Below are 24,123 nucleotides of genomic sequence, written 5' to 3'. Positions count from 1 at the left end.
TATATAGTGTCATATTAATACATGTATATTAATACATCAAAATAGTTTCTCTAATAAGTTCATAAAAATATTTAAATAACATAAAATATTTATAGAATATACTGTGCCATTTGTGATTTAGAATTAATTTTAATTTTTAATCATTTATTCTGATAATAATTTTCATCAAATAAAAATAGAATTAAAATTGATTTTATTTAAATTTTAGATATTAAATGAGAGAGATATATATCATAACAGATGTTAAAAATATGATAAATTGAAAAATAATTTAAAGTACGCGCTCTAACTGTATAAACTGTAAATAAAACGCATGCGTAAATCAATAAACCTAAAAATCACCTAAAAATATGAATAAATAGTTACTGCAAAAAGTTTGTAAAACTTGCAACTATTATTACGAGAATAAGTTTCTCTCTTATTAAATACCTTGATAAAATTTATTGATCAGCACTGTAACATCTCTTTGATTTTCATTTATTACTGTACCAATAAATTTCATATATATTTCATATATGTATATTATTTGACACATATTATTATGTTATTATTATGTTTATTACTTGGTGAATTATTGATTATAATTTTATTTGTAAAAATACATATCAAGTGTATTCTATTTGATTAAAAAATTATAACTTTATTAATGTTTAAAATAATACACAACTCTAATTTTGAAAAATTAATGAATTTAAATTAATGAATAATATTCATCCAATTAAGACATTGTTCTTCATCTCTTTATTGAATTATATATTATAAAGAAGTAAGGAAAATGGAAAAAGGTCAGGCCCGTAATAAGAAAGGTCGCTTCACCTACACGCCAAAATTAAAGGTTTTTAAATGTCATTCCATTTAACGGAATAACATAAAATTTTTAATTTATTGCATTATTCATGATTAATTCATGAATTAAATTAGAAAATAATAAAACATATAACTTGATTCATAGCTATTAGAATACGTAACAATGTTTAAATGAATTATTATATACATATAATCAGATTCAGTATCAAAAGAAATAATGAACACATATTATTTAAAAATAAATCATAAAAATAAATATAAAAATAAATATATGTAAAATATATATATATATATATATATACATATATACATTTATATATATATATATATACATATATACATTTATATATATATATACATATATATATATATATATGTAATATATATATATATATATATATATATATATATATATACATTTCTACTAATGTAAGTTGACAATAATTTCAATTTTACTTTTTTTTTATTCTTAAAATTGAAAAGATTAATAGAAAATTAAACCAAGATTAAAGTTAATTTTATTGATATCTTATGATCTTTCTAAGAGTGAATACAATTGTTATATCATTCATTGTATATGTACTATATATAAAATATGTTTTACACACACACACACACACACACACACACACACACACACACACACACACACACACACACACACACACACACACACACACACACACATATGCGCGCGCGCACATACACACATTTTGCATATTATCCAATTTGTATATATTTTTCCTCATTTTTGTTAAAACAATTAATTCTTTAAGTCCTTGTTTTTCAATTACAAAATAATTTATTATAAAAATATATAATAAAAAATGATTAAATTTTATTTTTTTTTATTTTAATAATTGTTCATGTAAAGATGTAACAAAATAAATAAAAAAAATTAAATTAGAAAAAAAATTAAATTAGAAAAAAAATTAAATTAGAAAAAATTAAATTATAATATAATTTTATTATCCAAAACTTGAAATATTTATGGTAAATACGATAATGAAAACAATAAATAACAAAGCAGGGATCGCATACAGCGATTACAAAAACAAAATGGTTTCAGTGATAAGCAATTGACCTAAGTATAATTCCCATATGTAGGATTGAAGGAACATGATGTCGTTATATGTTGTTTCAAAATAACCTGGTGGCAATATGATTCTCTAAACGTCTCTATTACATACTAATACTATAATATTTTTGACAATTGACGCGATTGTTTTGTTGTTCGATACAAATGTTGTACGTATAAACGTACAACATACAATTAGTAATAACAACAGCTTACACGCTATGACGTATATACTTACATTACTTACCGGATTCGCAATAATGTTCTTGTCTCATGCATCTTTAATTGTAGTAATGGAAAGAGTTATTCGTGTAAAACGTACGAGTTCTTTGACAAAAGAAAAAAAGGAGACAATCCCTACAGTTAGGCTAAAATTGTTGCTTGGAGAATTTAGGCGACGTTGCGCGTGCGCAGATGAGATGTGTCCGACATATGCGGACGTATACGTCGATAATTTTTTAGATATGTGTTTATTGCGTTTATATTATAGAATTTTTATATTTTGTATTTCGTATTTATAATAAATCATTCAGATTTGTCATATATTTCCAATTAGTCACAATTTTGTTACATTTTCCAATGTTAATATAATATAATGTTGAGTGAAATAATCGAGGATCGAGGTGGTGGGAGACCGGCAACGTTGCCAGAGTCGCTTGTTTAGATTGCGATGTTGCAGTTACCTGATGTAGTCAAGTATCAGAAGTGTTGTCCGTTTGTGGCATATTTATTGAAAATATAACCTGTTTCCACGTGGCGAAAAGTTAATACGGCACTACTAGAAATCTTCCCATAAAATGCTATAACGTGAGTTTATTGTTATCCTTCTGATGTTCTGAAATAGGGTTCTGATGGATTTGCCATGAGTAATCGTGGTATTCCAATGTAGATAATCGGTTTCCTTTATTCGCATATTAAACTCGCGTACATCTTAATCTCAATTGATTTTTTAAGATGTTCAGGATATCCTTCGAACGTTTGAGATATACTTCGAAACCTAGACAAAACACAGTTAAAATTTTTAAATTTTATTTAGTAGGATAGTTTTTAGTTGTTTCTTTCTTGTTTCTTCAAAATAAATAATCATATATTGAATATAGCGTATTGCCAAAATTGGGCCTCAAGGCCAATAAGGATTTACATAAAGACGTTGATTATTGCTATAGAGATATAGCAGGGACACCATTTTAGATAGGCTCATGTACGCCATTTTGTTGTTGTTTTCTCAATACATATTAGATGATTACATTAATTTGAGGTTAATAAAACTTTTTATTGTATGAGAAATATGATTTATTTATCGATTTATTATGAATATTGCAAATCAATATATAGATATTTAATATTTTAATGAAATTTCATAAATATCGGTACAATATTCTGTAATTTCAGTTATTACATTTAGTCGGATACAAATATAGTATGTTTCAATTGTTTTCAATGACTTTTATTTTCAGATTATATTTGTCGTTATGTTATTAATAACATAATAGTGCTATCAAAATATTGATTTAAATACGCGTAATGTTAAACTTAAGTCAAAATACATTTTTATTTGATTTATATTCTTATTTTTTTCTAAACGTACAGAAATGTATATTTTTTTTTACTTTTTTTTTTACTATTGTAAATGTAATATTTTGTCTGAAGATTGTGAAATGTTTCACGTTAGCCATAATCTTATATTTATAGTTTAACGTATATTCAAAATAAAATATGTTTTCGAGATTTTTTTTAATTTATAGTATTTTATTCTATTTTTTATACATTAATATAATAATAAGCATTCTAATGTCCATTATTTAATGTTTTCTTCTTTATTATTGCATAATGTTTCATTATAATGTTATATTAAAAAAAAAATCATATTATACAAAGTATGATAAATTGAACAATTACATATCTTTCGACATTGTTGCATAATATATACATAATAATATTATTTTGTCATCACGATATAAGTAACAACAGATGGCACTGCTAGTTCAATTGACCTATTTAAAAGAGAATATTACGCACGTAAAATATATTTAGAAAATATAATTGATTATATTCTTGATATTTTTATAATTTTTTTCATTTTTAGAGAATAACTACAATTTTTTATTATGCCCGTTTGTATATAAGTTATACGAATTTTTTAAATTTTCATGATTTTATAAACTATCACATTATTGCTTTCATAAAATTGTTTAATTATTAAATTTTTGCGTGTGAGATTTTATTTTGAAGATTATAAAAACAAATTTACCCTTGACATCATTATTAATAAAACGATTAACAATCTAATCTACACAATCATTAAAACAATTAGTAACTTAGTATAATGTGTCCAAAATTGATTGGAAATTGGGACATAAAATGTTTAAAAATGTCATAAAAATATCTTTAGCAAATAAACCATTTTAAGGCATTTTTGTCCCGATTTTAGATATTGTTATTTAGAGGAATGTTCTTATCGTATTTTAAAATGCAATATATTTTTTATTTTTTTATTGTATGCTCGCCAAATTCGTCTAAAAACACTGTAGTGAAGAAGTTCAAAATTATATAAAGAAAGTTGTTCTTTTATTATTCATTCTAAATTTTTAAGTTACGGAGAATTTAGTCAATTACAAATCAAGGTTATGTTGAACTTATCTGTAAATCATGTGAATCCTTATATTAATGACCGTCCATCTCCCGCGATCAGTAAATGTTCAGAATATACAGAAAGTGTACTTTCTATTTAATCATTGAATATCAGATATATAATTAGAAATATTTCTTGGAATAAAAACTGATAGATATTTTTTGTTGCAATTGTTCTCGTTATAGTAACTGCGAACTTTCGCAACAAACGCAATATTTTTTGAAAAATAAAATGCATATAATAAATTTTTTATTGACAAAAGAATGACATTTTAGACTTATGTAAGAGGTGTGTCCGCATCGGGATATTGGGATATTCAGAAAAGAGGAAGTAGTGGGGAGGAACGTATCAGATGGCAAAAGCCAACTTAACTTTTGACCAACTTAACTTTTGACCAACTTAACTTTTATTCACTTCCAAATGTGAAGTACATAAAGATTATTTGGAAAAAATAAATAAGATTTTTTTCAAAGTAAATTTTTAATAGGTTTTTTCAAAGTAGAAATAACGAATTAGCTATATTTTTTTGCCGATTTTCTTTCTCTTTTACTTTATTGATTTGTTTAACAAAAAAAATCTAAATTGAAATATTTGATCAAGAAAATGAAAAGAGGAAGGGGAAAGGAAGGCGTCAGTTTTCAGATATTTACAAAATATAAAATTACTTTTAACTTATATTTCATTAACAAGAAATTTGAATATTTGATATTCAAATTTGAAATTTGGATATTGCGAATATTTGTTAATTCATGTATCATTTAATATTAAAATTGTTTTATTGAAAAATAATAAATTTTTCCTCTATTGAGCAATATGTAGGAGAAAGTTACTTTTAGAAAGTAATTCGTTATTAAAAAAAGGTAACTTTAGCCGGTATTCATTCATTCTTACATTCTTTTAAGAGTATCTTAAATGAGCTTATACAACCATTCTATTGGTTAGAATGTAATAAAACGATCTTAAATATAAAAATTGATTATAAAAATGGCCTTTTGTTATCGTTATCATTTCTAAAGAAATAACGATGTATAGAATTATAATATAATTTATACATTTTTATAATTAACTAGAGAAATAACTAAATAATAAATAAATTGTTACAATTTCCTTTTTATTAAATTTTGAAGACTTTTTTTTAGAACTCGTTTGTGTCCGTTTATATGAATATCGCGTGTTTTTATATATACATATATATATATATATATATATATATAAAAACATAACAAATATATGCAAAATGCAAAGTAACAATAAAAGTAATGTATATTTAAGTAAGTAATGTATATCTAAGTTTATATTTACTTTTATATTTGCATACAAAAATAAGTTATATTTGTTGCGAAAATGTATTTGCGTTATCATTAATGTAACTAACATTAATTATTAATATTACTAAAAGAATATAATATATATATTGTCAATTCGTTATTAAAAAAGGGGTAATTGTAACGATAACGACATTACAAGTAATGTTAGTTTCCAATCTTGACAATATATTTAAATGTAAATATGATTAGATTAACAATGAGAGATAATTAATCTTTCAAGATCAAAATATCAAGATCAATGGAATTATGGATAATCCATATTATGATCAAATATTGGACTTGAGATCGAGGCGAATTGAGACGAAAATCGATTGTCCTACAATACGATGAAGAACTGCGCCGTTTCCCCCACCGTGAACTCTGCCATTGGTGCGTCGAGCAAAAAGGGAGGGGTTCTATTCATCAACCGTTCAATAAAACGAATCTGTGACGAAGCTTATGTGCAAATTGTTAAAAGATCTCACATGAATATTATCGAAAAATTGCTTGTGCCCAATATAAGTAAAAATCATACGTATGATGAAACCATAATAATAGTTACGCAAATATGCGATCTGACATCTTGACAAAATAAAATCAATAAGGTCTAACTTATTACATTGGATGTACATTACCTTCGAATCAAAGTATGAAAGAAAAATCAGAAATGTCATGAAATCACGAAATGTGTGAATACAATGAAAATGAACTGATTTGATGCCATATTGATAGACAAAAAAAAAACATCATTCGGAAATTACGAATCGCCATTAATATACCTATGTGGCTCTTCCAGGACAGATGTAGAATGAAAAATATTTTGAAAAATAATCACCGGTTGATTCGTGTGCCGGTTAAAAATAAGATTGTATTACGCAGCGAATCAGGACGTCATAAGCGCAGTTTCTGCTCGCATTTTTTCACGCTTCGTGCGGACTCGGCCATCTTCGGGATAGGAACTCGGGGCCTAAGTGCCAGTTCTACACTCGATACGCAGACCTCCGTCGATGACGCCGAGGTCAGTTCGCGCGGTTTCTTTAATTCGCGAATACGACGATACGAGGGAGCGTTGCGATAACGGCGTTCGCGCGTCGTCTGTAAACCGTTTCGTTCCTGACTAAAGTGCCGCTGTCCGCTTTGTGGGGCGTATTGTTCGTGCCGAACGGACGCTCCCCTCTTCTGACGAAGCGTACCGCGCTGCTCGTAACTACTTCAGTTCTCATAACCTCCGATGCCAACGCAAAATTTGTTCTATTTAAGCGGTACGATTTTCTTAAGGTGAAGAACCTTAGAAAAAGTGATTTTCACATTAAAATAAGTGCGCTTCTTCGTGTTCGTTCGAGATTGCGCGATAACGATTTATTGATAACACCGCCTCCCCTTACTCATCAATCATTAAAAAAGAATGTTAGATCAATGAGATCGCATTGACAATATAATGAACAAAAATGATTTTTCCGAATGTCAGAAAGTAACACGATCCTGTAAAACTTAGAGAGATATATATATATATATATATTTATGTCTCCTCCTCGACCCGCCATCTTTTGCCTCAACGATCAGGGCCCTCGGCCCCCATCCAGGGCCTGATTATGTTCGATCTTCGTGAACAATTTCTGTGTCAATTCTGCACACTTTGGCCCATCAGCGCGACAAATTTTCCGTTTCTTTCGGATGTATCAAATTTATACGCCAATCACGTTGAACAAAATAGTGACCTCGCGCACGATGGGCATCGATCCAAAATGGAGCGATGAGTGGTGTGTTGTGTGTGTATGTGTGTGTGAGTGTGTGTGTGAGATGTATACAGTAATCAGAAGCTATTTTCCTCCTCTTTTTTTTTTTTTTTTTTTTTTTTTTTTTTTTTTTTTTTTTTTTTATGAATACTTTACTTTTATGTGCCAAATCAAGAGTGGCAATTGCATCGAAATGTTAAATAGAAAAAAAAAAGGTCGCTGACTCTTCAAAAAAAGTCCATAAAAGGCGAAATAAATGAAATTAAATATAAAATATGGCAGATGGAGAGGCGAGACAGAGAGAGAGAGAGAGAGAGAGAGAGAGAGAGAGAGAGAAAGACAGAGAAAGAGAAAATATTTCCAACATAAATTGGTTTTGATGAATAGTTTTTTTGACGGTTTCGAGAAGTTATTTTCGTGGGTGCAAAGAATACTGATAGCGAAACAGCTGTCCCAATATTTTCAATTCTTTTTTGTTTTAAAGATGGCGGTTTTTTTGTTTACAATTCACACGAAAGATATTACTCTTTTCTTCCTTTTTTTTTATACATTCTTTTAAACATATTACTATTATTCTTTTCAATTTTGAAAACAAATCTGTGAAGAGGTTATCTTAAATGGAAAGTAGTTTGACTACAATGATGCCAATGTTATGATTGGTTACTTTTATCATTGAACTTTGAGAGGGGGATCCTTTGCGTTATTTGTTGCATGCTCCATTTAATAAATTTAATAAAAAATAAAATATAGAGTGGATTAGATATTGGGATGGAATTAAATCTCAATCTAATCAAGAGAAGAAATTATTTGACGATACTTTCGCAAGTAAAATTGATGATGATGATACTGATGATAATGATGATGACGATGATGATAATGATAATGATTTTGATGATGATAATAACGATGAAGAAAACGATGATGATGATGGTGATGATGATGATGATGATGATGATGATGATGATGATGATGGAGAGGGGAGGAGATCAATGTCAGATATGTGCGATATTGGCGCTATCTTTCGAGAGATATGAAACGGAATATATTTATTTTATATGATTTTTATTTTACCTAATTTTAAATATTTTAAATAATTTTTAAATATAAAGTACCTAGCGTTTGTAAAATGCGTGTCTTTATTGTAATTGAAAATATTACACGCCTTTCTGATTTGTAATATAATACTTAAAGATATAATCAGTATTACATGATGAATGATTGTTAGCGATGAAATGATAAATTTTAGATGAATGCAAAAATACACTGTTTTATGATTGTAAAATTCTTGTGAAAATAAAGATTTATGGATATGTTCACTAAAATATTAGTTTTCTTTTCGTTAATTTACTAAATTACCTCTGTTCGTTTTCTCTACGACATATACATATAATTATATATTGTGTATATATAACGAGTACACTATATATTAAATAAAAATTATATTAAGCACGTATTTCTCATGTAGTTTTTATTTAATTATAGATTGAAAAATATTTAATTATCAAGATAATTAAATTGTGAGATTTACTGTGCGGAATTATATATAATGGAGGAAATACGAACTGGAACAATGCATAATACAAAATCTAGTTCTATAGTCTCATGTGTCGATAGAACTGATATTGATGAATTGTCAAAAGAAAAAGAAGAAGAATTATTATTTGGTGCGGAAGAAGAGGGTGATGACGAAGATGCACTTTCAGATGATAGTTTACGTTTAAGATTATCTGACGATGATGATGTTGAACAAGAAGATATTACAACAAATGACGCAAATGTTTTGGAAACAAAATCACAAATTAAAAAAGTTGGTATGTAACTTGTTTTTATCTATGAGAACTAAACTAATACAGATTATTCATTTTCCAAATAATTATGAATAATACTTTGGGGATATATTTCTTTTTCTCATGTGTTTAATAGAATACTATTTAAAAAAATAACCGTGCAAAATATTTGTAAAATGTTAAATCTAGAAATATAAAATATAAATAAATAAAGGAAAGAAAAGGAAGAAAGAGAGTAGCTAAGAAAATAATAAAATAAAATATTTTATTTATTGAGATATTCATTTTCGTGAATCTATATAAGTAATAGTATTTTGATTGCAGAACAGTCATCTGATGTAATTGCAGAGGAAATATTGTGTTCTGATTCGCAACGGACTGCGGAAGAGTCTACCAAACTTGACAGTGAAGAACCAGTGCAGAAGGAGCATAATATAGGTAATATTTTTATGGATGATAATTATTACTCTATTATAAAATTATTATTAAATGTCATTTCGCCACATCAGAAATATTGATATAAATTTCCAAACCAAATTCTATACAATTTTCCTACGATGTTTCTCATTTTCAAAATACTGAAAATAAAAAACATCAATCATTTCGTCAAAATTTGTTCCAGCAATTTCAGAAAATTCAGCATTACCCTTAGATGAATATATATCAGAAAGTGAACAAATACAAGATAATATAGATAATTTGGAAAATACCAATACGAATATTAATGAATTCAATGAAAAATTTACTTTTAAATCTAGTAAAAATTCAAAGATTATCGAAATAAGCGACGAGTGTTCAAGTATAATATTTGAACAACATGTAGAATTAAAAAATGATACTTTACTTACAAACAATCATGTACAGACAAACAATCCTCGAAATGCGAAGTTAATCATTCATACTGAAGAAAATTCAAAAAAGGCAACCATCGATACAAAAGAAATAATTTCAACAAATACTTGTGAGCTAAACAACTTAGAAAATGCAGGCGATAATAGCGTGTGTATAGATTCTGATAATATTACAATATGTAAGAGTGAAAAATTATCTACAACTGCAACTGTTTCTGATAGTAATGATGATAGTTTAGGAAATGAAACAGATAAAAAAATTAATCGCTCTTTAAAAAATTGCTCACCTGTCGAACTTATCAATGACTTAGATTATGTGGATTTAGTCAAATCCGGTAATTCCAATGACTTATTATTTTATAAAGATACTATTAAACATGATAATAAAAACAAGAATATAGAGCCTATGAATGTAATAGAAAACAAAAATGTATCACAAATATCGAGATTCACAGAAAAAAAGACGAATCTCTCAGTAGAAAATCAAATTAATTTCCCAAATGTAAAAGACAACATAAAAATAACGAGCAAGAATCGTGATGCTGATAAAGTTATAATCGAAAATGTAAATAATATGCCAATATTGCAAAACATTTTATTAATATCTAGTGATGTGGATTCCAATAACGAAAATGGAATTAAAAACGTTGATACGGTCATTCCAAGAAGAAAACGATATAAAAAAACGATTGATACAGTACAAAATTGTGCTGAAGAAGATAAACAAGGTAGGAAATACTTTACATCAAAAGCAAAACATGACATCATCAGTTTCTAATAAAGGATTAAACGGGAAAAAAAATGAAAAGAATATATTAGATAGAAAAATCTGAAAGTTGACTTAATAATTATATTGTTTTTATGATGATGTTATTTATATTTATTAAAAAATTATTTTATGATTCCTATACGAATTTATACATATGGATGATTTTCATATGCAATTTTTATTTGATGCAAAAACTTTCGAGAATAATATTATACAAAATATTTTTATACTTATATGTATTTGTAATAATGTAATAATATAAAAAGATATACGGAGATATGGAGATATGAAGATATAAAACATATTAGGGATGATTGTTTTAAAATTATTTTTATCGTTATCAGTTCTATCGATATCATTTCTGTTACGATATCAATTATAAAAATATAAAAATAAATTATTTCTTTTTACAGTCTATTTAATATTTTATATTTAATATCATATATAAACAATTAATATAATTTATTTATAATTTTTACCCTAGATATTTTAATATTTATATCACATTATTTTTACATTTTATTATTACAGAGAAAAAGGAAAGTGGACGACAAAAGCGAAAAACTGCTAAAAATGCAGAAGAGCTAATCAGAAAAAGGTATCTTAATAGTGGCAGTGATTCTAGTGATAGTGCGGAACGAATTGTAACAGGAATAAAAAAAGTGAAGCAGGGTATATCCACATTATCACCTTCATTAAAACGTAATTGTATGGAAAAGGAGGTTTTAAACGGTAATATTAAGAAAACGAAGATGAATATTAATTCTGAAGAAAATAATGATATTACGCAATTATCCTTCGTTGAAAAATTTTTTCGGAGGGATAGTAAAGGGGAACTACCAAAGCTTACACAGGAGGTAAAGAAATATTCATGTTAAATAAAACAATGTTCTGTAGCTTGTTATTTACGACAAATTTGAATTAATTAAGAAAATTAAACGATTAATTATATATATAATTCATTACTACATACACTAAATATTACTATTATAATATGCTTAAGGAATTGGAAGAACTTCTGATTCAGAAGATTGTTGAAACGATTGCAATGCGTAGTGAAATCGGGCAACTTAGAGAACAAGCTCGCATATCGGAGAGATATCAAGAAGTAACGCGTGTAAAACTACAACAATTAATGAAGCAAGTTAAGGATTTCGAAATGGTTCTGAATCGTAATGCAATAGACCGTCGTGCGAATCCTGATAAAACTATTGCGCCCATAAAAATAAACAGATCTGTAGGCTTGCAAGTCAACTTCATAACGGTATTTGTTTATATTGCGAGATATATTTCAATACACTTTTGTGAATTTATTTAAAATTTATTTAAAATTTATTTAAAATTATGCTAACGGTAATTAAACAGGAACACGGAATACAGAATTTACGACAAGTACAGCAAACCATGCTTAAACCTGCAGCAAACCCTTCAAGCAGCGGTAGTTCTTCATCTGTTGAAGCAAATAATAACGTAGCAAACTCAAAGCGCAGTGGAATTAAGACAAGATCGCCCCGATCTATAGCAACTACGACGACTGCTCCTACAGTCACGCAGAACTCTGTACCAATGCCGCCTCTTATTCCCACTGTGACACCCGCAGCTTTGGTTGTTGCTAAACCTTTAGAATCGCCACATACACTAACGTTGTCTAATCAGCCTGCCAGCATAATTAATAAGGCAATCTTACCTGCTGTAAGTAATGTGTGGAATTATTTCAATGAATATTTTACAACTAAAGTAAGAAAATTTATTTAGTCTTTCATTAAATTAATTTTAATTTTACAATATTTCGTAGCCGCAACAACAGATTCAAACACAACCGCATCAGGCTATTGTTCTAAATGGTAAAATACAAAATCAAGTAAATCGTCCGACACCGATAGCTCCAAAACCAAGAAGTAATGATCTTATCGACCTTACGGACGAGGAAGAAAAAAATAAATGTAGGTTTATTTATTTTTCTATGATATGCATAATGTATATGTATATGGAAGAAGCCTTAAAGCTGTAATTATTATGATACGTGGTAATAAATATAAAATTTGTAATTATTATATTTTCCGTATTGTATCTGATCCGTGCCGAATTCTGTATTATGACAGCAAATGTGAAAGTTACGACTACAACTACTGCTATGATCGAGCAACAATTGAATGCGACGAAATCTGGGCAATTCCAAAGGGTAATACAAACAATACCGACGAATGTAGCAATTACAACGCAACCGACTAGTATAAAAGTGATAACATCTAATCAACAATCAACACCGACCCTTGTTGTACGTAACTTTTTATACATACGTAATATTTATGTAATAATATTGAGAAAAAGACAAAAGAGATATATACGTATTTTTTTTTAGAGTAATATGAATCCGCCCAGATTGGCGTATTTGATGCCAAGTACTACAGGTTCACCAAGACAAGTACTAATAGCATCAAACACTAATCAGCAAGTGCAGGTTGATAATCTGAAGCAATCTCTCCTTTTCTCACTAGAGAACTTTCTTAATAACGAAGAAGTTATAATATATTACTTTACATGATTAAAGCATTCATATATTTTTCAGATACGACCAGTGGCCACGTCACCAATGAATAGTAATAGACCACAGTTTTCAAGTGTTAATTATAAAACAGGTAATTAAATCATACTAGCATGTCATTTTGAATGTCGTAGTACTGCGTTTTACAAGAAAATAATTGCAGAAAATGTATGTTTATTGTAATATTTTATATTGATTTATTTCGTTTTATAGGAATACAAACACTCGCGAACGGTCCTGTACGTGTAATAACCACGCCAGTTTTATCAAATATACAAATAAGTAAGGTGAGAATTAAGAGATTCAATCATTATGCTGGTTAAGTCTAGATTATAATAAATGTAATAAATCTTTAGACTAAAAAAATTTCTTGGCAAAAAATATTTCCTATATTGCTTTAAATCGTAATTCCTAAACTTTAATTTGGTTAGATCTCAACTGTAAATCCCAACCTATAAATAAATATAATAAGTCTTAAAGATTAAATTATTGACTATTCACAATTGTTCTTCTATTCATATTCGATTGTGAATGATCAATTTCTTAAGGCTTACGTTGTAAATTAGGGTTAAAGTTTATGGTTAAGGCAGTACGAGAAACGCTTTTTGCCAAAAATAACTTGGGATCGAAAAGTGAAAGGCCTATCAGATTTATTTATAATATCTATTCATATATCATATTTATCAAATCAGAATATTATTGAACGCAATTTTATTACTGTTTTTATTTCAGCATCCTGCACCACTGCCAGATACTCCAAATTACGCAACGACACCTGGCTGGAAACTTCCACCGCCGGCTCCATCGTTGAAGATCTCAAAGGTCTCGAATGGTAAATGAAATGAATGTCTCTAATTTATATAGGATATTTAAGTACGAGTTTTAAGCTGTAATAACATTTTTAATGTAACATTTTTAATATCGCATTGATATAGGTATAGTGTTATCTTGGAATATGAATCTAACGGATAAATATGCGGATATCGCTAGTTATCAATTATATGCGTATCAGGAAGTCGCTGGTATGAATCCTAGCACGTCTCTTTGGAAGAAAGTGGGGGATGTGCGCGCACTGCCGCTTCCTATGGCGTGTACTTTAACGCAGGTAAATTTTAATTAATATCAATATTATGACTCGTCACAAAAACCAGAGAAAAGACGGAATATGCCTCCTACATCATTTGTTTGAATTGATGTTATAAAAACAATATTCTTGTTACAGTTTTCTGAAGGTAACAATTATTATTTTGCGGTCAGAGCAGTCGATACACATTCTAGGAAAGGCCAATACAGTATACCTGGTAATATCTCTTTGTAAATGAATAATGCAACTTTTGAGAGCTCCATTCTTTCATCTTTCATTTTTTGTAATTTTCGCGTTCAACGCGAGATTGTGATAAAAGTATAGTCTGGAGTCCATCTTATAATGATAACACAGTATAAGATACACAGATCTGATTTAATTTGAATAATGATTTGGTCAATTTTTATCTTGAATTATCAAATATAAATGTAGTAACTTCCATTAATATTATCATCATAAATGCTCTTCCACACATAATTTATTGTACATAAATTTATAATAAATATTTTTTTTTTCATTATTTATAATAGACAAATTTTCACATATCCTTTTGAGGCAAAATATTAATGTTATATTTATACATATAATTATGTGTAATTTCTTAAAAAGACATGATAAATTTCTTAAAAAACATGAAATTATTTGAATGTTTTCACCTGTTTTATATTCATAAATATTTAAAAAAAAACTACATATGATGCTACGATGCGTAACATTAAAAAATTCTAGTCAAAAGATTTCACATAAACATATATAATGTTGCAAGACTGGTTTTTAAGGAAATGCGTTATTATTCACGCTCCATCAAAAGTTCTAAGACGATGATACGTATTATTTAATTGTTCGTGTCGACTGTCGCTGAACGCTGAGCGAGAGATAGTAATAAATCGATAGAGGAAATAGTACAAAGTGGATTATGTTTTGTATGTCATTCGATATGATCAGTGGATAATGTTATTTATATTGCTATTATATTAAATAAAAAATTTTATTAAAACGGAAAATGTTTTGATAAAGCGCACACATATACATACATTTATATTATTTATTGCATTTCTATGTAATATTTAAACATTATATACTTTTGGGATTTTCAATGTGTATTTGTTAAAATACTCTATTTAGATAACAATGAATTTATATACATCAGTTAATAACCAAAATGTTGTCCACTTTGTACGAAAATCATTTTACTCTTTTTGGTCTTCCGTTCAACATTCAATTGCGAGTGATCAAGCGATGTAATGCTTTTATCTAAGAGCTCTGGTTAATGATGCAAGATTTAGAAACTACCATGTTTCTATGCTTTCTTTTTAAATGAATAGACACTAACTAAATTTTATTATTATTTAAAACATATTTTATAATTTTTTTACGATGGTGTTTTTCAGATTGACTATTCGTTGCAAATGAATGTCACTCTGAATAATATAATTTGCTCAATTTTTATACAGTTAAATTCGAACGTGATTAATACTAAATAATAATACTAAAGTAAATACTAGAAAAATCTTTTCTAATGAGCGAAGAATACGTTATGTAAATCGCTCCTGTGTAAATATCAATGTTTATACGTATTATATGTATACCGCTAATTTTAGTGTAAGCTATGAGCGTATTTGCAATAGCGATTAAATTTAAATTAACAAAATACATGTACCCGTGTGATAGGATAAGTAGTTAAATTAATCATCTCTTTTGTATTTGTATAGTATAAAGAATAAACCTTTCAATTAATTTCATTTCTTTTATTAATTTTCGGCTTTACTTTTTCATATTAATCAGTTATAATCAACTTTTCAGTCAATTCGAACATATTTATATTAAATGCATTCTAATTATATTAAGAAATGTGGTGATTCATCTAATTCATGCGCAGTGAAGATGGGATGGTGACAAAATAAGTAGAATTTACATTTTTATACAATAGCTGCACTAATTAAGTTCTAACTAGGCGTAATCAATAGCTGATAGTTAAATTATGCAGGAAAAGTGTTTTTAGTTTTTCTCTCTGTACTCTATAAGGATCAAAACTCAAATATGTTAATTTTAAAAAACGTGTAAGTCATTAGAATGTGTGTAACTTTTCTACTTTTGATACCAGGGAGCAGCATTTTCTCTAAGACAGCGTTCGCAGCTGTGCGAATAGCGTTCCCTTTTTGATAGATCTTTGACAAATATCATTTAAAAAGTAAAAGTTAATATCGAAAGAAGAGTTATTGTGTAGTGGATCACAGTAAGTATAGTGTATCATAATTTCACTTTTGCTAAAAATAAAATTTTGTTTAATTACATTTTAATATAATTAAAAAAGAATAATATGAGCATTAAAAGATTATAGGTTCTAATTTTTTGTTAGAAAGAATATATTAAAATAATAGAATATATGTATCTCTCATTATATTATATCATTATATTAAAATGTGTTTACAGAATAGATCTTTTTTTAAAACAACGATGTATTGAATTCGTTTACAGAATAAATTACTTCTTTAGAAATAGCAAAGATTTTCGCAGAATTCATTTATGAATTCATTTATCATCCCGGATAATATGTCTAAAAGACATCTAAAAATATTTCACATAACATTTATCGAGAAGCAACAAATTTATCAATTGATGTGACTAATCTCGATATAATAATCGAATTATAATAAAAAAATATTAACAATTAATCTAGTACATATCAATATTTTATATTATAATATTACGACGTAATTAAAGTGAAGCTGTCCGAAGAGTAACAAAGGGAAGAATACGAGGCAGAAAATGGAGTACCTGATAAATTTGTATATCAATAATTTAATATTATTGCACAAAACTTTCTTAGCGACAAAATTGATCTCTATTGTAACATTGTAATATTACGACCGTTACAATAACTATAATTATAACTTTTTTTCCATTAAAAAACCGTTTATTTTAATTTTTGAAGAAACATTTTTTAACGTTTGAGAAAATAGTTATTTAATATTTATTTAATATTTAATGTTTATTTACTTGCAGATAAATTATTAATGTAAAATAAACGTTAAATAAATGTTAAATTAATATTTTTTCTAAATTATTTCAAATAACTTTTGTAAAATTAATAAACGTTAAATAAATATTTTTACAATGAGTAAATACAATGTAAAATTAAATAAAAATTAATATTAAATATAAGAGAACATTTGAAAATACTGTTATGTGGATATTCGAGTTTCGAGATTCGCGAAGAGTAGAGTGCAGAAAGTGCAGCTATAAATAACAAGATGAACAGTACGCGAATTCGACTAGACGTCATACGTCATACGTCATTCGTCATTCGTCATTCGTCGCAAAATATCGTGCTTTCGCGAATTTATTCGCGGGGGTCGCGTTCTCTTGTCGCATTATGCCTCTTTCCAGCGATCCATCGTGCATACGGCATGCGTTAAATGAGTCACCCTCGGAATGTAACGTCGCGACATCCACGTCAAAACAGAAGCGGCGATCTCGCTTGCGCTAATTGTGGAGGAAAGCGATCGCCGCGGCACGCGGCATCCATCGCGTCGATCTCGCGCGAAAAAAAGAAACGAACGAGGAAGCGGGGGCGGAAGTACTATCGCGACTCGGATAATTTATGAACACGAAGCGCCGCACCGCGCCGCGCCGCGCCGCGCCGCGCCGCGCCGCGCCGTGGCCGTGCGCGCTCGCAATTTGCACGCGCGCTTGGTTGTGTGCGTGTGTATGTACGTGTTGTGTATACGATGGTGTATACACCGCGATAGTTATGCGCGACGGCGAAGGTGAAAATGTTGGCGAAGACTGCGGCGCGCTGACACAGGCGACACGACGGAGTGGGACGTGCGTTTCATGCGCACCGTGAGCATACAGTGAAAGCGACGACGACGATAACAACAATAACGGCAACGACAGCGGTAACATCGACGACGAAGACGAGAACGAAGACGGCGACGACGATCGGGACGACTGGGACGATCGTGTGGCGATCACTGGTGGCGGCGATCGTTGGCGGAGAAGAGAAGCGCTCTGCATCGCGAGCGACGACGCGGCAACGCGACCGTCATCGTTGAGGTACCGCGTTTCGCGTGCGCGTTCAGTACGTCAAGCAGTGCGGCGCAACTCCGGTTTGCTTGTGTCCTTCACGTCGACGGAGTTGCCTCGCACGCAAAGGCAGTCATTCGCTCGTGCGCGTTCTCTCTCTCTCTCTCTCTGCTCTCCCTTCTCTCTCTCTCTCTCTCTCTCTCTCTCTCTCTCTCTCTCTTGCTCGGGGCGCTGAAGACGATCAGCTGTTGTGGGTGTTCCGCACCGTCGTGGTGTCTAGTGATCGAATATGCTCGTTCCGCGAGCTCTCGATCAAGATTCCAAATACTAAACGTAACATCAAACAGTACAGGTGCGGAAAAGTCGGTGTATGGAGATGAAGAGGTGCCACGGTGCCACTATTTCGGAAGTTTGACGCGCAAGCACGTTGAAAAACGTACGGGAGGTGTGACGCTCGAACGAGACTGGGGATTATGACGAGCAGCGTAGAGGTCCATCGACGTCCGCGCAGCTACACCGGGGTAAACCGTACGAGTTCACCATGTACATATGATTATTCGGGTTCATGCGTTCTCTTACTGTCAGCGGCGAGCAAACGACGACGACGGGCGCGGATGGAAGCAATCCGCCGGCGGGGGATCGGCGAACGCAGGCCTCCTCGTCGTCCGTAACTGGCAGCGACGTCCAGGGGATGCCTAGCCTACACTCGCTCGTCTTACGACGGGCACCTCTTACGGATATGGGTGCCGCGACCAGTTCAGTGACATCCGTAAATCCCCCTGGTAAAATCCCCGCCAGCCAGAAGAAGATCGACAAAACCAAGCTCAGTGGCATTAGGCTACCTCTGATACGCAAAGAGGCCAGCGTGGTGAATCTCTCCTTGACGGAGAGAAGTGTACCAGGTAGAGAGGCAGACGCGCCTCTCTTGCGTCCTGAGAGCAGCGCGAGTCTCGAGGCACGAGGTGGCAGTTGGATGAACCTGGGCCCTGGCGCGCTCAGGAAATGCGAGACCGCCGTGGGACTAAGCACCTCGGCTCTCGAAGGAAGACCTATTAATCGCAGCAGAGTATGCTCTCGCTGTTCCAGCTTGTTGTCCCTGGCATCCAGTTCGCGTTACAGCCTGGCTGCTGGTAACTTCGTTCCCGCGGGCTCGCAGCAGACAATCGGACGGTTATTTTGTAAATTGTGTCTCGTTGATACCTCACTCTCCAAGACGTTTAAGATCGAGGGATGTGGTTGTTCCTACTGTAAAGATGTAAGTCATAGTTCTTCGTAGCATGCCATTGCTACATTTAGAATGGATACGCCTTTATGCATTACAGATATATTTATGGTTCTATCTTTTAATGATTTTTAGTGCATGCGTGCCTATGTAGAATTTGAAATTGAGGAAGGCGCGTATGAAATTAGTTGTCCCGATGCTCAGTGTGATCACGGCGCCATATTATCTTTAAAAGAGATATCAAGCCTTGTCAACGCAGAACTCGTGGAGAAACATTGCAAGTTTCGTTTGAATAGAGGTGAGTAATGTGAATTTTGTACTTATTTAACTAGATATGTGAAAATACAATTCTCCATACGAAAAAGAATGATCCTCATGGGACTGGAATCATAATTAAATTTTGATACAGTTAATACAATTTGTGTGCAGATGTGTCGATGGACAAAGGACGTGCATGGTGTCCACGAGCGGGTTGTGAAACAATATGTTCGATAAACGGCAACAGTGGAAGCGGCACTCCTTTAGGTCCTGTTCATTGTCCCAATTGCTCCACAGATTTCTGTTCGATATGTCGCGAGCCTTGGCACAATGGGCCCTGTTCAGATCTTCCATTAGGGATACCATTTGGTAGTGATCACATTAAATGTTGTCCTATGTGTTCCGTGCCGATAGAAAAGGACGAAGGTTGTGCTCAAATGATGTGCAAAAGATGTAAACATGTGTTTTGCTGGTACTGCTTAGCATCCTTAGATGTGAGTATTCATGATGGTAAAGAAAGTACGCGATCAACATTCCAAACACATGTAACACATTTTATTGTTTTACATACGAGACTAACATGTTGACATAAGATACAAATTGATTTTTAAATTGTTGGTATATAGGATGATTTTCTGTTGCGACATTACGACAAGGGACCATGTAAGAATAAGTTGGGCCATTCACGTGCGTCCGTGATATGGCATCGAACGCAAGTTATCGGAATCTTCGCTGGTTTTGGCCTACTTCTACTTGTCGCATCGCCCTTGCTATTATTAGCGGCACCTTGCATCGTATGCTGTAAATGTCGCGTTTGCGGCTCTTCCAGACTCGAACAAGAGGAAGGCGACACGACGACATAGGACCTTCCAAACGCGCGTTTTTAACAGATTCTCGTTTAATTATATTTCTTCGAGCTAAAGTATAAGCACTTTTACTAGGCTTCCACGTATGGGAGACAATATAATTGGCAACTTATATAGATATACATTGCATTTTGTTAAGTTTACGTTTTATTTTATTTTTGCGTGTTATTAAAAGATACGTAGTATAAAAGGGCAGAATGCATATCTCAGTCAAGAGAGGAGAGATACAGAGCATATTGTGATTAACTATATATTTATATATTTTACTTAGAAGTTATTTGGACGGAATAAGAGAGATGTTGTAATTTGTATAGTCATAATGTTTGTTTTCCTGATGTACACTTATTTTAGTCACTTAATAAGTTTTATATGATTAATTTTGTAAATGATCTTTATGATGACTCGTAATTAATTATGTGATTCAAACAAGTCTAATATTTTATAAATACTCATAATAAATTCTTATGTAGGAACACATTCCAGGATTTTATCTATAGATATATATCGGATTTATGTTATATCATCGTGAAATATGTGCAACCGAACGTCGTGAAAATATTTGTGCTTTATATTAAAATTATATCTTGTTGATTTCTATTTACCAAAATACGAGCTTATTTTTTGTTGTCCTCATAAAATGGCGATAATAATACACCGTTGATTATTTGATTTTTTTTATTCTTAAATTATGTAATATAACTAAATTATATTTAAACTATAATATATATTAAAATATATAAAAGTGTGTGTATATCTATATGTGTGCCCGCATCGAATTATCATGCAAGACTCAGATCTACATTTTTATAGAGAGAAACGAATCTTGATCATGTAAAGTATTAGCATGCACAATATTTCTATTCTTGTTGTCTTAATTTATGGGTGCTTTCGTGTTTGGTAATTTTATCTCGCATGTATATTACATGTACATTAATTTAGAATGAGTAAAAATATAGTAAGTAAAAGAAAGATAACTATTATAATACAGAAAGATCTATCTCACATGATCATGCATTTTATCATTGAAATCAAGAGAGTATTGTTGTTAATATGTATTTAACACGTTTGTTATCGATCGATGTGTGAGCTGTGCAGTTAATGTTTGACATTAAGAATCTATAAATCAATATGTGCCATGTGATTGCGAGACTCTTTCCAGTTATTTCCAGGAGCTCGAAATCCGCGATGAGGTAAATTTGCACCGAAACGTGTTAATTACATTCATAATAATCACTTATTATGCATCATAAAATCGAAATTTAGATTATTGAAGGTCACAGATATGAATAGAGTCAATCTTTTGGACAATAGTATGTGTTATGGATGACATAAAAAACAGATTCTCTCCACAAATAATAAATGAATATCAAGAAAACGAAAACAAATTTTATATATAATTTTATATATATATATATATATATATATATATATATATATAAAATTATATATAAAATTTGTTTTCGTTTTCGCATGATGATATATAAATTACACACACACACACACACACACACACACACACACACACACACACACACATATATGTGATTATGTAATAAATATATGTGGTATTTTGTATATATAGTAAGATGGATGCTTAAGTGACGAAGGATGGGAAGATTATGTTTTCGACAAAATGCATTTCTCGCAAATGGTACAGAGAGTTCAGCGAACGATTGCGTTACATGATACATATAAGTACTGTGTAGCCGACTTTCATTATTTTACGTCAGAACTGTTGAAATATCTCGTTTGTTGTATTATTAATAACGCATGTAAATAATAAAAGAGGAAGACGCATACATGCGTGCGTGCATACGCACGATGCGTGTGTGCGTATGTGTGTGCGTGTGTGCTATGCATTTGAGTGCACTCGTGTGTCGAAAAATAAAGATACAATGAACTAGGAATAACAGTAACCACTATATTCTGCGTTTATCTCTTCGAACATTCTTTTTCCGTCGAATATTTTATTATCCTTGGAAATATATACATCGGTATTACGTTGTTATCACACAACTGCAATCGTAGAAACTTCTAAAAAAAATCCGTTTTTGGATTCTCGTAGGTGCGGGCACGAAAAGGGGGAAAAAATCAAGAGAATTCGTTAAATATTAATGAAATGTATATATGTACAGCATCTCGTACAAAATAGAAAGAGAAATTCTCCAAGGTCGGCCAATCGATATCGATGACGTCAAAACTAAGAAATGCGGCATAAATTATTATCGCGACTCGCGTCTAGCAAGATTTTAACTGATATAAAGGACAATAGCTTTATTTGTTTAGCGACGACATAGCGGCGAATATTCCTCTAGTTCTTGCACGCGACTTTAGCGCGTCACCTCTTTTTCAGCGAGTTTTGCTCACGTTATATATTTTTTCTTTTTCTTTTTTTTATTGGTAATAATGGCATACTACTAGTAATGTCATGAACGCGTTAAAACTGTTCCGTTAATTTAACAGGCTTGTCGGACCAGTGGGAGTCAAGGAGGAAGAGTAGCTGCCGAACTCGTGCCGTTTCTACTTTTTCCCACTACGATATTTGTTACAGGACCGTCGAGAACAGTCCACATGCCATGAGAAGATTCTCTCGAGTGCGGCAACAAGAAGGGAGAGAAATCAGAAAAATTTTTGCTCGAGATTGTATCAAGTAAAGCGATACATAAATCTAGGTATTGTATTTGTTGACTTTTCTTCCGTTTTCTCAGACCTCACGGTCTTCCTGAATTCAAAATTAGGAGAGTATATTATGTATTCGAAATTTGAAAAAAAGATGAAAAGTATGAGAAAACAGAGGAGAGATTTTGAAACGATATAGGTAACGAGAAAGAAATTAAATTAAACATCAGTTAAAGGAGGAAAACTGCGATTTTTGAACGAGAAAAAGAATTCTGATGACACTCCCCTCTCTCTTAGAGCTGTATACTATATACATATAATTAAGTCTACTTTATCAGATAGTGTGATACAAATATAATCACTGCACCCAAGAAACTTCATGCGTGTTTTTGAATAAAATATATCTTTAAAAACTATTTGTTAGATTTTTCATAAAAATATTTATCATTCTTTTAAATAGACATTGTATTTTATTTAAAATATTGATCTGTAAGAAAATTACTTGCGAGTCAAAAAGAAATAAAAAAAGTTCA

General features: G+C 30.9%; 2 protein-coding genes and 1 long non-coding RNA gene across 9 annotated transcripts; 2 read left to right on the top strand and 1 right to left on the bottom strand.

Annotated features, from left to right (window-relative positions):
- Window positions 1–1,781: 1,781 nt before the first annotated feature.
- On the top strand, window positions 1,782–16,338 carry wde (Fibronectin-III type domain-containing protein windei). 5 transcript variants are annotated; one of them, XM_089077517.1, is made up of 15 exons: window positions 1,782–2,692; window positions 9,043–9,371; window positions 9,672–9,785; window positions 9,970–10,926; window positions 11,499–11,824; window positions 11,971–12,231; window positions 12,333–12,659; window positions 12,763–12,910; window positions 13,070–13,245; window positions 13,330–13,428; window positions 13,537–13,606; window positions 13,726–13,799; window positions 14,245–14,344; window positions 14,448–14,617; window positions 14,735–16,338. In XM_089077517.1, the coding sequence occupies exons 2-15, from the start codon at window positions 9,107–9,109 to the stop codon at window positions 14,828–14,830; spliced, it is 3,183 nt and encodes a 1,060-aa protein (XP_088933643.1). In that variant the 5' UTR covers window positions 1,782–2,692; window positions 9,043–9,106; the 3' UTR covers window positions 14,831–16,338. The 5 variants fall into 5 exon arrangements, with proteins under 5 accessions (XP_088933643.1, XP_088933647.1, XP_088933644.1 ...); XM_089077518.1 differs by lacking the exon at window positions 1,782–2,692 and adding an exon at window positions 6,774–7,086; XM_089077519.1 differs by lacking the exon at window positions 1,782–2,692 and adding an exon at window positions 6,774–7,102.
- LOC105427645 (uncharacterized) lies at window positions 2,378–6,800 on the bottom strand. The gene is made up of 2 exons (XR_967912.3): window positions 6,660–6,800; window positions 2,378–2,882 (listed from the first exon to the last, which is right to left on the bottom strand). It is a non-coding gene; the product is annotated as an uncharacterized LOC105427645 (long non-coding RNA).
- Window positions 16,339–17,890: 1,552 nt separating the features above from the next.
- LOC105427647 (putative E3 ubiquitin-protein ligase RNF144A) lies at window positions 17,891–22,893 on the top strand. 3 transcript variants are annotated; one of them, XM_011639489.3, is made up of 5 exons: window positions 17,891–18,655; window positions 18,978–19,880; window positions 19,983–20,145; window positions 20,277–20,599; window positions 20,732–22,893. In XM_011639489.3, exons 2-5 carry the CDS (start codon window positions 19,191–19,193, stop codon window positions 20,966–20,968), a joined length of 1,413 nt encoding a protein of 470 aa, XP_011637791.2. In that variant the 5' UTR covers window positions 17,891–18,655; window positions 18,978–19,190; the 3' UTR covers window positions 20,969–22,893. The 3 variants fall into 3 exon arrangements, with proteins under 3 accessions (XP_011637791.2, XP_011637790.2, XP_011637789.2); XM_011639488.3 differs by having other exon boundaries at window positions 18,973–19,880; XM_011639487.2 differs by having other exon boundaries at window positions 17,891–19,880.
- Window positions 22,894–24,123: the final 1,230 nt, after the last annotated feature.

The sequence above is a fragment of the Pogonomyrmex barbatus genome, unplaced genomic scaffold (assembly GCF_055798465.1).
Source record: "Pogonomyrmex barbatus isolate J1 unplaced genomic scaffold, ASM5579846v1 scaffold2, whole genome shotgun sequence".
Lineage (NCBI taxonomy): Eukaryota > Metazoa > Arthropoda > Insecta > Hymenoptera > Formicidae > Pogonomyrmex > Pogonomyrmex barbatus.
The sequence above is the reverse complement of the archived record's forward strand: the minus strand, read 5'-3'. Positions and strand labels throughout refer to the sequence as shown.